Source organism: Hyperolius riggenbachi, chromosome 11, assembly GCF_040937935.1.
Source record: "Hyperolius riggenbachi isolate aHypRig1 chromosome 11, aHypRig1.pri, whole genome shotgun sequence".
Classification (NCBI taxonomy): Eukaryota; Metazoa; Chordata; class Amphibia; order Anura; family Hyperoliidae; genus Hyperolius; species Hyperolius riggenbachi.
The window spans coordinates 924,904-937,426 of NC_090656.1; the positions used below are offsets into that span (position 1 = coordinate 924,904).

The following is a 12,523-nucleotide window of genomic DNA, read 5'->3' on the forward strand; positions in this document are numbered from 1 at the left end:
GAGGGTCACTGAGATGTGAGAGTCACTGAGATGTGAGGGTCACTGAGATGTGAGAGTCACTGAGATGTGAGGGGCACTGAGATGTGAGAGTCACTGAGATGTGAGAGTCACTGAGATGTGAGAGTCACTGAGATGTGAGAGCCACTGAGATGTAAGGGCCACTGAGATGTGAGAGTCACTGAGAGGTGAGAGTCACTGAGATGTGAGGGCCACTGAGATGTGAGGGTCACTGAGATGTGAGGGACGCTGAGATGTGAGAGTCACTGAGATGTGAGGGCCACTGAGATGTGAGAGCCACTGAGATGTGAGAGCCACTGAGATGTGAGAGCCACTGAGATGTGAGGGTCACTGAGATGTGAGGGTCACTGAGATGTGAGGGTCACTGAGATGTGAGGGTCACTGAGATGTGAGAGTCACTGAGATGTGAGGGTCACTGAGATGTGAGAGTCACTGAGATGTGAGAGTCACTGAGATGTGAGGGGCACTGAGATGTGAGAGTCACTGAGATGTGAGAGTCACTGAGATGTGAGAGCCACTGAGATGTGAGGGCCACTGAGATGTGAGGGTCACTGAGAGGTGAGGGCCACTGAGATGTGAGGGCCACTGAGATGTGAGAGTCACTGAGATGTGAGAGTCACTGAGATGTGAGAGTCACTGAGATGTGAGAGTCACTGAGATGTGAGGGTCACTGAGATGTGAGGGTCACTGAGATGTGAGAGTCACTGAGATGTGAGAGTCACTGAGATGTGAGAGTCACTGAGATGTGAGGGCCACAGAGATGTGAGGGTCACTGAGATGTGAGGGTCACTGAGATGTGAGGGTCACTGAGGTGTGAGAGTCACTGAGATGTGAGGGGCACTGAGATGTGAGGGTCACTGAGATGTGAGGGCCACTGAGATGTGAGGGTCACTGAGATGTGAGGGTCACTGAGATGTGAGAGTCACTGAGATGTGAGAGTCACTGAGATGTGAGGGCGACAGAGATGTGAGGGCCACTGAGATGTGAGGGTCACTGAGATGTGAGGGCCACAGAGATGTGAGGGTCACTGAGATGTGAGAGTCACTGAGATGTGAGGGCCACTGAGATGTGAGGGCCACTGAGATGTGAGAGTCACTGAGATGTGAGGGTCACTGAGATGTGAGAGTCACTGAGATGTGAGAGCCACTGAGATGTGAGGGCCACTGAGATGTGAGGGCCACTGAGATGTGAGGGCCACTGAGATGTGAGAGTCACTGAGATGTGAGAGTCACTGAGATGTGAGGGTCACTGAGATGTGAGAGCCACTGAGATGTGAGAGCCACTGAGATGTGAGAGCCACTGAGATGTGAGGGCCACTGAGATGTGAGGGCCACTGAGATGTGAGAGTCACTGAGATGTGAGGGCCACTGAGATGTGAGAGTCACTGAGATGTGAGAGTCACTGAGATGTGAGAGTCACTGAGATGTGAGGGTCACTGAGATGTGAGAGTCACTGAGATGTGAGGGTCACTGAGATGTGAGGGTCACTGAGATGTGAGGGGCACTGAGATGTGAGAGTCACTGAGATGTGAGAGCCACTGAGATGTGAGGGCCACTGAGATGTGAGGGTCACTGAGATGTGAGGGCCACTGAGATGTGAGGGCCACTGAGATGTGAGGGCCACTGAGATGTGAGAGTCACTGAGATGTGAGGGTCACTGAGATGTGAGGGTCACTGAGATGTGAGAGTCACTGAGATGTGAGAGTCACTGAGATGTGAGGGCCACAGAGATGTGAGGGCCACTGAGATGTGAGGGTCACTGAGATGTGAGGGCCACAGAGATGTGAGGGTCACTGAGATGTGAGGGCCACTGAGATGTGAGGGCCACTGAGATGTGAGAGTCACTGAGATGTGAGGGTCACTGAGATGTGAGGGCCACTGAGATGTGAGAGTCACTGAGATGTGAGGGCCACAGAGATGTGAGGGCCACTGAGATGTGAGGGTCACTGAGATGTGAGGGCCACAGAGATGTGAGGGTCACTGAGATGTGAGAGTCACTGAGATGTGAGGGGCACTGAGATGTGAGGGTCACTGAGATGTGAGGGCCACTGAGATGTGAGGGTCACTGAGATGTGAGGGTCACTGAGATGTGAGAGTCACTGAGATGTGAGAGTCACTGAGATGTGAGGGCCACTGAGATGTGAGGGTCACTGAGATGTGAGGGTCACTGAGATGTGAGAGTCACTGAGATGTGAGGGCCACAGAGATGTGAGGGCCACTGAGATGTGAGGGTCACTGAGATGTGAGGGCCACAGAGATGTGAGGGCCACAGAGATGTGAGAGTCACTGAGATGTGAGGGGCACTGAGATGTGAGAGTCACTGAGATGTGAGAGTCACTGAGATGTGAGGGGCACTGAGATGTGAGAGTCACTGAGATGTGAGGGCCACTGAGATGTGAGGGCCACTGAGATGTGAGAGTCACTGAGATGTGAGGGGCACTGAGATGTGAGAGTCACTGAGATGTGAGAGTCACTGAGATGTGAGGGGCACTGAGATGTGAGAGTCACTGAGATGTGAGAGTCACTGAGATGTGAGGGTCACTGAGATGTGAGGGTCACTGAGATGTGAGGGCCACTGAGATGTGAGGGGCACTGAGATGTGAGGGGCACTGAGATGTGAGGGCCAGTGAGATGTGAGGGCCACTGAGATGTGAGGGTCACTGAGATGTGAGGGCCACTGAGATGTGAGGGTCACCGAGATGTGAGGGCCACTGAGATGTGAGGGCCACTGAGATGTGAGAGTCACTGAGATGTGAGAGTCACTGAGATGTGAGGGACACTGAGATGTGAGGGCCACTGAGATGTGAGAGTCACTGAGATGTGAGGGTCACTGAGATGTGAGGGTCACTGAGATGTGAGGGCCACTGAGATGTGAGAGTCACTGAGATGTGAGGGCCACTGAGATGTGAGAGTCACTGAGATGTGAGAGTCACTGAGATGTGAGAGCCACTGAGATGTGAGGGCCACTGAGATGTGAGGGCCACTGAGATGTGAGGGCCACTGAGATGTGAGAGTCACTGAGATGTGGTGCCCTACAGAGAGCCACTGAGATGTGAGGGCCCCTGAGATGTGAGAGTCACTGAGATGTGAGGGTCACTGAGATGTGAGAGCCACTGAGATGTGAGAGTCACTGAGATGTGAGGGACACTGAGATATGAGGGCCACTGAGATGTGAGAATCACTGAGATGTGGTGCCCTACAGAGAGTCACTGAGATGTGAGAGCCACGGAGATGTGAGGGCCACTGAGATGTGAGGGGCACTGAGATGTGAGGGTCACTGAGGTGTGAGAGTCACTGAGATGTGAGGGGCACTGAGATGTGAGGGTCACTGAGATGTGAGGGCCACTGAGATGTGAGAGTCACTGAGATGTGAGAGTCACTGAGATGTGAGGGGCACTGAGATGTGAGAGTCACTGAGATGTGAGGGTCACTGAGATGTGAGAGTCACTGAGATGTGGTGCCCTACAGAGAGCCACTGAGATGTGAGGGTCACTGAGATGTGAGGGGCACTGAGATGTGAGAGTCACTGAGATGTGAGGGTCACTGAGATGTGAGAGTCACTGAGATGTGAGAGTCACTGAGATGTGAGAGTCACTGAGATGTGAGGGCCACTGAGATGTGAGGGTCACTGAGATGTGAGAGTCACTGAGATGTGAGGGGCACTGAGATGTGAGGGTCACTGAGATGTGAGGGGCACTGAGATGTGAGAGTCACTGAGATGTGAGGGGCACTGAGATGTGAGAGTCACTGAGATGTGAGGGCCACTGAGATGTGAGAGTCACTGAGATGTGAGGGTCACTGAGATGTGGTGCCCTACAGAGAGCCACTGAGATGTGAGGGCCACTGAGATGTGAGAGTCACTGAGATGTGAGGGTCACTGAGATGTGGTGCCCTACAGAGAGCCACTGAAATGTGAGGGCCACTGAGATGTGAGGGCCACTGAGATGTGAGGGTCACTGAGATGTGAGGGCCACTGAGATGTGAGGGCCACTGAGATGTGAGGGCCACTGAGATGTGAGGGTCACTGAGATGTGAGGGTCACTGAGATGTGAGGGCCACTGAGATGTGAGGGCCACTGAGATGTGAGGGCCACTGAGATGTGAGGGTCACTGAGATATCGTGCTATGCTGAGGCAGAAGATTCAGAGATCCACTTCTGGATCATCTCAAGTGATTCAAAATCGAGTTTGTATACTTTGTTTTCGAGACTTTGTAGTGGAGTGTGATCTCTCCCACAATGCTGCAGGACCTGCGATTACAATTTTACCTAATCGCTGTAACTCTAGTGATAAACATTCATTGGCAACAACTGGCGGCGATGCACGCTGCTAGTAACGCTGTAGTAGGCGAGTAAAGCAGGACTCACTGGCAGGACTTATTATTATTATTATTATTATTATTTTTTATTTATATAGCGCCAACATATTCCGCAGCGCTTTACAAAGCACAATAAGACGACAAGGGGAACATAGATACAACTAACAAATGTACAACAGAGTTCCAAGCAGCACAAATATTGTTACAAGAACAGTAAACATTAGCAGGATGACCCTGCCCTTGCGAGCTTACAATCTAATGGGTGGTGGGGGACACACTAGGTAAGGGGTGGAGGATGGATGAGGCAGGGATTCTTTGCCTCTGATTACATTGTGACAGACAAGTAAATAAGGGCTATAGAATGTTATAAGCTTGTCTGAAAAGGTGTGTTTTAAGAGTGCGTTTGAAGATGTCCAGGTTTGGAGCATGACGTACAGGCTGTGGAAGAGAGTTCCAGATAAGGGCTGATGCTCGTGTAAAGTCCTGGATGCGAGCATGAGAGGAGGTGATCAGCTTAGATGCCAGGAGAATTTCTTGGGAGGAGCGAAGGTTGCGGGAGGGACAATATCTTGAGATTAGTGAGGAGATGTATGGAGGAGACAACTCGTGGAGGGCTTTGTATGTTAGAGTCAGGAGTTTGAACTGGATCCTCTGGGTGATGGGTAACCAGTGGAGAGAATGGCACAGTGGGGCTGCATCGGAAGAGCGTGTGGAAAGGTGAATGAGGCGGGCCGCTGAATTTAGAAGGGATTGGAGAGGAGCTAGCCTGTTTTTTGGTAGGCCACAGAGCAGGGTGTTGCAGTAGTCTAGGCGGGAGATGATTAAGGCATGTACAAGCATTTTGGTGACTTCTTGTGTGAGGAAGGGACGGATACGGAATATATTTTTGAGCTGGAAATAGCAGGTGGTAGATAATGAGGCAATGTGAGGTTTAAAGGAGAGCTCTGAGTCAAGTATAACCCCCAAGCAGCGGGCCTTAGTGGTTGAGGTTATTGGGGTGTTGTCTACCGTTATGGTTGCAATTGGTGGGGGTGTAGATAGCAATGGTGGAAAAATCACAATTTCCGTTTTAGTCATGTTGAGTTTGAGGAAGCGGGAGGACATGAATGCAGAAACGGCACGTAGACAGTCGGGGACTCTGGATAGTAGTGAGGACAGGTCAGGAGCTGAGAGATAGATTTGGGTGTCATCCGCATAAAGGTGATACTGGAAGCCAAAAGAGTTAATTAGTTGTCCCAGGCCACGGGTGTAGATTGAGAAAAGAAGTGGCCCAAGAACAGAGCCTTGAGGTACACCAACAGACAGTGGGTGTGGAGAGGACTTGGTGTTAGAGAAGGAGACAGTGTAAGAGCGTCCAGAGAGATAAGAGGAGATCCAGGAATGTGCTTGTCCCTTGATTCCTAAAGATGACAGTGTCTGCAGAAGCAGAGCATGATCAACCGTGTCAAAGGCAGAGGAAAGGTCAAGGAGTATTAGAATGGAGAACTGGCCTTTGGATTTAGCTACCAGTAGGTCATTAGCAACTTTCGTGAGGACAGTTTCAGTGGAATGGTGTGTGCGGAATCCACAAAATATAATGTAATCACAACTCGCGCTAATTCTGTATTCTATAGAATAAATTTTATTAAAATATAATGTATAAAATTCCAAAATTCCACACTCCACACTCCACACTCATACACACCACAACCACTCAATATTGTTATAGGGCCCTTTAAATCAGCAGTGCTTTAATTGCCAACTAACTATAATAAGTTCGATAGGAATCACTTATCAATGCACAGATGGGATCCAATTTGTGCTTAAACTTGTGAATAGATAGTTCTTATGTTTATAGATAACACATTTATTATGCAGAAGCGCTCATATCTGTGCATGAAGGGGATCCAATTTAAATTGTCCCGTTTTCATTGAGGAAAATTACAAACAGATCCTACTTATGTTGTCTCAGAGTGACAAGGTTCAGGTCTCTTATATAGGAGCTCTGTTAGTAATCACTTAGTATCCAGTACAACGATTCCTTGTATGTTTAATTCTTATATGTCAGTCTCTCATAGCCAGCTGCATTCACCACGGATTCTTTTCTGAAAACCGTTCTGATGCGAGTGCTTATTCTCTACGATCTCCGCGCTGCCTTCCACTGTCGGCGGTGTTCAGGCGGGGCCGCTCTGGTTGTCCACAGAGTCCCCTCGCTGTACTACTTTCGCCCAGCTGGTACCGGTGTGCGCTAGTTGGGTGACGTCACCACTGCAGGGTATTGGATCTTTGTTATTCAGAATGGCTGCTGCGCGCTGTAGGTCAGCCAGATCCTTGCCCTTAACTGATCGTAATAGTAAATCAAATTAACCTTAACGCGTTTCGACCGATTAACGTCGGTCCTCTTCAGAAGGATTTGGTCAAGTAAGGAGTTGGTAGAGAGAAAGGCAGACAATTCTGAATGGATGTGACGTTCCAGCAGTTTAGAAGCAAAGGGGAGGAGCGAGACAGGACAGTAGTTGGATAGAGAAGTTGGATCAAGAGAGGGTTTTTTGATTAGTGGTGTGATGATAGCTTGTTTGAATAAGGAAGGAAAAGTGCCAGTGGAGATAGACAGGTTGAATAGAGTTGTTAGAGCGGGATTAAAGGAGGAGGAAAGCTGGGGGATTAGATGAGAGGGAATGGGGTCCAGGGCACAGGTAGTGAGATGCGCTTTGGAGATTAGTGAGGAAAGACACTGTTCAGTTAGTGTGGTGAAAGATGTTAGAGTGGGAGACTGGTCTTGTGGAGCGGGGGGAAGGCAGTTAGTGGTGGGTGAGGGTGCAGGCGGACAGAAGGAATTTATAGGTGACGGCTGTGCTGGTAAAAATGGTTGCGTGTTGAAGCTATTACGTATTGCATCAATCTTGCTTGTAAAGTATGATGCAAAGTTGTCGGCTGACAGACATGTGGTAGGGGGAGGAGGTGGGGGACGAAGTAGGGAGTTAAAGGTGTTGAACAATTGTTTTGGGTTGTGGGACTGTGAGGAAATGAGCGAGGAGAAATATGACTGCTTAGCAGAGGTGAGGGCATCCCTGAGCTCCTGCATAGTTTGTAGTGGTGGAAGTCCTCTACAGCAGTGCTCTTTCTCCAGCACCTTTCTGCCACCCTGGAGTGCCTTTTCAGCTGTTTGATTTGTTCAGTGAGCCAGGGCTGCCGGTTAGTTTGGCGGGGGCAGGTGGTGGTGAGTGGGACGGCTGAATTCATGGCAGAGGAGACTACGCTAAATAAGTAACTGGATGCTGCCTCAGGGTCAGTGTAGGAAGACTGGGTACTTAGAGGTTGCAAGGCCTCAGTCAGGGAATTCACATCCAGGTTGCGATAATTCCTGCGCGTGACTGTATGGTGTAGTGTTGGAGGAGTTGACGGTAGAGAAGAATTGATTGAGAAGGTAAGAAGGTTGTGGTCTGAGAGGGGAAGCGGAGTGTTATGAAAGCTTGAAATAGAGCAGAGGCGGGTAAAGACAAGGTCAAGAGTGTGGCCGTCTTTGTGGGTGGAAGTGGAGGACCATTGGGCGAGGTCAAACGAGGAGGTGAGAGAGAGCAGTTTGGTGGCAGTAGGGCAATTAGTATCGATGGGTATATTAAAATCTCCAATGATGATAGAGGGTATATCAGTGGAGAGGAACTGGAGAAGCCATGCTGAAAAGTGATCAATGAAAGTAGAGGCTGGGCCAGGCGGGCGGTAGATAACAGCAATCTGAATGTGGTATGGAGAATAGAGACGGACAGCATGAACTTCAAAGGATGAGAGTGCGGGCAGTGGTGTGAGTGGCTTAAAGGAACAGTGTTCAGAGAGGAGGATCCCCACCCCCCCTCCATGTTTGTGGCCAGGTCTAGGGGCATGACTAAATTTTAGACCACCATATGATAGAGCAGCTGGAGACACCGTGTCTGATGGAGTTATCCATGTTTCAGTGAGCCCCAGGAAGGTGAAAGTGTTGGAGATAAACATGTCATGAATGAAGGCCAGTTTATTACAAACGGAGCAGGAGTTCCATAGAGCTCCAGATATGGGGAGGGGAGAGCTGGGAAGAAGGGGGATGTCAATAAGATTGTAGGTGTTCTGGGAGGGGATGTGGTGAGGTTTGTTATTGGTGGAATGAGTTGTAGTCTGAGCAGTGTGAGGTCTAGGAGTGGGCCCTGGGTTCGGTGATATGTCCCCAGAAGCCAGAAGGAGTAGTAGGCAGAGCAGAGAGAAGTGGGGGTGGGACTTGTGTGTATGCAAGTTAGGTTTAGTGAGAGCAGAGGAGGGGTAGTGTGAGCAGAGAAATAGGAATAGTTCGTGGCTAGAGAGAAGGGGAGACGATAGCAGAGAGGGAGCAATCTGTATGGTGTTGCTGACAGTGGGAGGATAAAGTGACATGTGGATTTTCAGGAACAGAAGGCAAAAAGAAGCGGTTGAGAAAAACATTGTAAACATTCTGAAGGGGTCTACAGGGAGATTGATAGCTGACAGCAGGAGGGTGGGGTATGTTTAGATACAGGAATTGCAGAAACAAGCAAGCATATGGTGAAACAGATAAAAAACAGTTAAGTAGCAAACCATGTGATCAAAGTGCCGAGTCTCCTGGCAGTTCCTTCTGTTCCCTTCTGGTTCAATTCTGGTCTAATTTGGGTCTTTTGCTGTGCACTTCAAATCATGCACTTAAAATGAATGCACATCTGACTAAAGTCATAGCTGACTTAGAGACTAGATTAAATAGACAGCAGAAGGGATGGAGGTGTGTGCTGGAATGACTTACCTGCTCACTAGCGGCAGGCAGCTTGTGCGGCTCATCGCTCAGCACCATGAGGTCATCAATGATGGCCTGCAGGTGGGTGACTTCTCCCAGCATGTGGATCTCGCCGGTCTGAAACAAGAACAGCACGTGTGACATCATTATTTGTAAAATACAAACATCCTGAAAAGTAGAAAGAAATGATCATAAAATATCAGTACACAGCGGCTACACGTGAATAACGCGCACTACGGCCGCCTCGTGCTGCTGACACTCACCACCACCGGCTGTAAGAGCGTGATGAAGGTACAGAAGCGCCCGCGCTCCTCGATCAGCGCTCTGCGCACTGCCTGCTTCTCCGTCTCCTCCAGCAGGAGGTACAGGTCATTGACATCCTGTAGGGCGTGGTCCAGCTGGGGCTGCAGGTCGCCCTTCCCTGCGGACACACAAAGCAGGATGCTCACACACAGGTCTATGGGGAATTTACCTTCTGCAAAAACTGCAACATCCCACAAAACTTTTCTGTGCACAACAAATACATAAGTCTGGGTGCTGTAAGTCAGTGATTTGCCAATGAGCATATTGAATTTGAATGGTAATATATCACATGACGCAGATTATACATGTCTTGTTTATACAGTTGTCATGCTCCATTAAGTGTATCCCAAATTACAGAACTCTAGAGAATGTAATTCAGCTAAATTAGACCGATGATGAATTTTTGATTTCTACTTTCTTGCCCCCCCCCCTCCCCTTCCATATGCAGCAAACCCCCTCTCATTCCATGTGCAACAGTAACCCCTCCTATTCCATGTCCAGACCCCTCCCCCCTCCAGATTTCATGGGCAACAGTCCCTGTCCTAAGTGCAGCCCTCCTCATTCTATGTACAGCATCCCCCTCTCTATTCCATGTGCAACAGTCCCCTCCTATTCCAAGTGCAGCCCCCCCCCCCCCCATCCATGTACAGCATCCCCCTCCCATTTCATATGCAGCAGTCTCCTCCTATTCCAAGTGCAGCCCTCCCCCCTCCCCCCCCCAATCCATGTACAGCATCCCCCTCCCATTTCATATGCAACAGTCTCCTCCTATTCCAAGTGCAGCCCTCCCCCCCCCCAATCCATTGTAGAGCATCCCCCCCCCATTTCATATGCAAGTCTCCTCCTATTCCAAGTGCAGCCCCCCCCCCCCATCCCCCCCTGCCTGTGCTGTATAAACTCCTGTAGTGTAACCGTGATTATTGCCTCAGTTAGAACTGTTTCCACCATTCACATCCTGCAAACCGCACAGAAGAATCTGTTCAACAAAAACAGAGCAGGCAAAGCAGAAATGCACTTACCGAGAACTTCTACAGGGAGAGTTCCAAGAATCAGAGCAGAGGGAAGGCGGCCATGCAAGAGAAGGGAAAGAATATTAGTGTTATGGGCAGGAATAGATGTCCACTCCTGTCTCCACAGCAGCAGCACTGAAGCATGCAGGGATCGGTTAATGCTCTAAAAAGATAGACTGACCAAGACCATCACCCATTCCTCAAGTGCTGCGTATGATGAGATTCCTAATGTACAGATCATCCGCTATCTAAATGCACCTGTATTCCTCTGTAAGCCCTACTGTACAGAGCATCCTCTACACAGTATAGATGTGTGCGTTCACTAACCAGCCCCCCATACTGTACAGAGCATCCTCTGGTCACTGCTACTACTACCTACACAGTATAGTTGTGTGCGTTCACTAACCAGCCCCCCATACTGTACAGAGCATCCTCTGGTCACTGCTACTACTACCTACACAGTATAGATGTGTGCGTTCACTAACCAGCCCCCCATACTGTACAGAGCATCCTCTGGTCACTGCTACTACTACCTACACAGTATAGATGTGTGCGTTCACTAACCAGCCCCCCATACTGTACAGGAGTTCCTCTAGTCACTGCTACTACTACCTACACAGTATAGTTGTGTGCGTTCACTAACCAGCCCCCATACTGTACAGAGCATCCTCTGGTCACTGCTACTACTACCTACACAGTATAGTTGTGTGCGTTCACTAACCAGCCCCCCATACTGTACAGGAGTTCCTCTAGTCACTGCTACTACTACCTACACAGTATAGATGTGTGCGTTCACTAACCAGCCCCCCATACTGTACAGGAGTTCCTCTAGTCACTGCTACTACTACCTACACAGTATAGTTGTGTGCGTTCACTAACCAGCCCCCATACTGTACAGAGCATCCTCTGGTCACTGCTACTACTACCTACACAGTATAGATGTGTGCGTTCACTAACCAGCCCCCATACTGTACAGAGCATCCTCTGGTCACTGCTACTACTACCTACACAGTATAGTTGTGTGCGTTCACTAACCAGCCCCCCATACTGTACAGGAGTTCCTCTAGTCACTGCTACTACTACCTACACAGTATAGTTGTGTGCGTTCACTAACCAGCCCCCATACTGTACAGAGCATCCTCTGGTCACTGCTACTACTACCTACACAGTATAGATGTGTGCGTTCACTAACCAGCCCCCATACTGTACAGAGCATCCTCTGGTCACTGCTACTACTACCTACACAGTATAGATGTGTGCGTTCACTAACCAGCCCCCCATACTGTACAGAGCATCCTCTGGTCACTGCTACTACTACCTACACAGTATAGTTGTGTGCGTTCACTAACCAGCCCCCCATACTGTACAGGAGTACCTCTAGTCACTGCTACTACTACCTACACAGTATAGATGTGTGCGTTCACTAACCAGCCCCCCATACTGTACAGAGCATCCTCTGGTCACTGCTACTACTACCTACACAGTATAGATGTGTGCGTTCACTAACCAGCCCCCCATACTGTACAGGAGTTCCTCTAGTCACTGCTACTACTACCTACACAGTATAGTTGTGTGCGTTCACTAACCAGCCCCCATACTGTACAGAGCATCCTCTGGTCACTGCTACTACTACCTACACAGTATAGATGTGTGCGTTCACTAACCAGCCCCCATACTGTACAGAGCATCCTCTGGTCACTGCTACTACTACCTACACAGTATAGATGTGTGCGTTCACTAACCAGCCCCCATACTGTACAGAGCATCCTCTGGTCACTGCTACTACTACCTACACAGTATAGATGTGTGCGTTCACTAACCAGCCCCCCATACTGTACAGGAGTTCCTCTAGTCACTGCTACTACTACCTACACAGTATAGATGTGTGCGTTCACTAACCAGCCCCCCATACTGTACAGGAGTTCCTCTAGTCACTGCTACTACTACCTACACAGTATAGATGTGTGCGTTCACTAACCAGCCCCCCATACTGTACAGAGCATCCTCTGGTCACTGCTACTACTACCTACACAGTATAGATGTGTGCGTTCACTAACCAGCCCCCCATACTGTACAGGAGTTCCTCTAGTCACTGCTACTACTACCTACACAGTATAGATGTGTGCG

General features: G+C 49.5%; 1 protein-coding gene across 1 annotated transcript in view; it reads right to left on the reverse strand.

Annotated features, from left to right (window-relative positions):
* The window catches only part of MTSS2 (MTSS I-BAR domain containing 2), a 259,210-nt gene that overhangs the window by 56,750 nt on the left and 189,937 nt on the right, over positions 1 to 12,523 (reverse strand). Inside the window, exons 7-9 of the mRNA XM_068259913.1 lie at positions 10,406 to 10,414; positions 9,347 to 9,504; positions 9,093 to 9,200 (exon numbers count right to left, since the gene is read on the reverse strand). Of these exons, the coding sequence (XP_068116014.1) occupies positions 9,093 to 9,200; positions 9,347 to 9,504; positions 10,406 to 10,414 (275 nt within the window). The remainder of the gene's footprint in view (positions 1 to 9,092; positions 9,201 to 9,346; positions 9,505 to 10,405; positions 10,415 to 12,523) is intronic.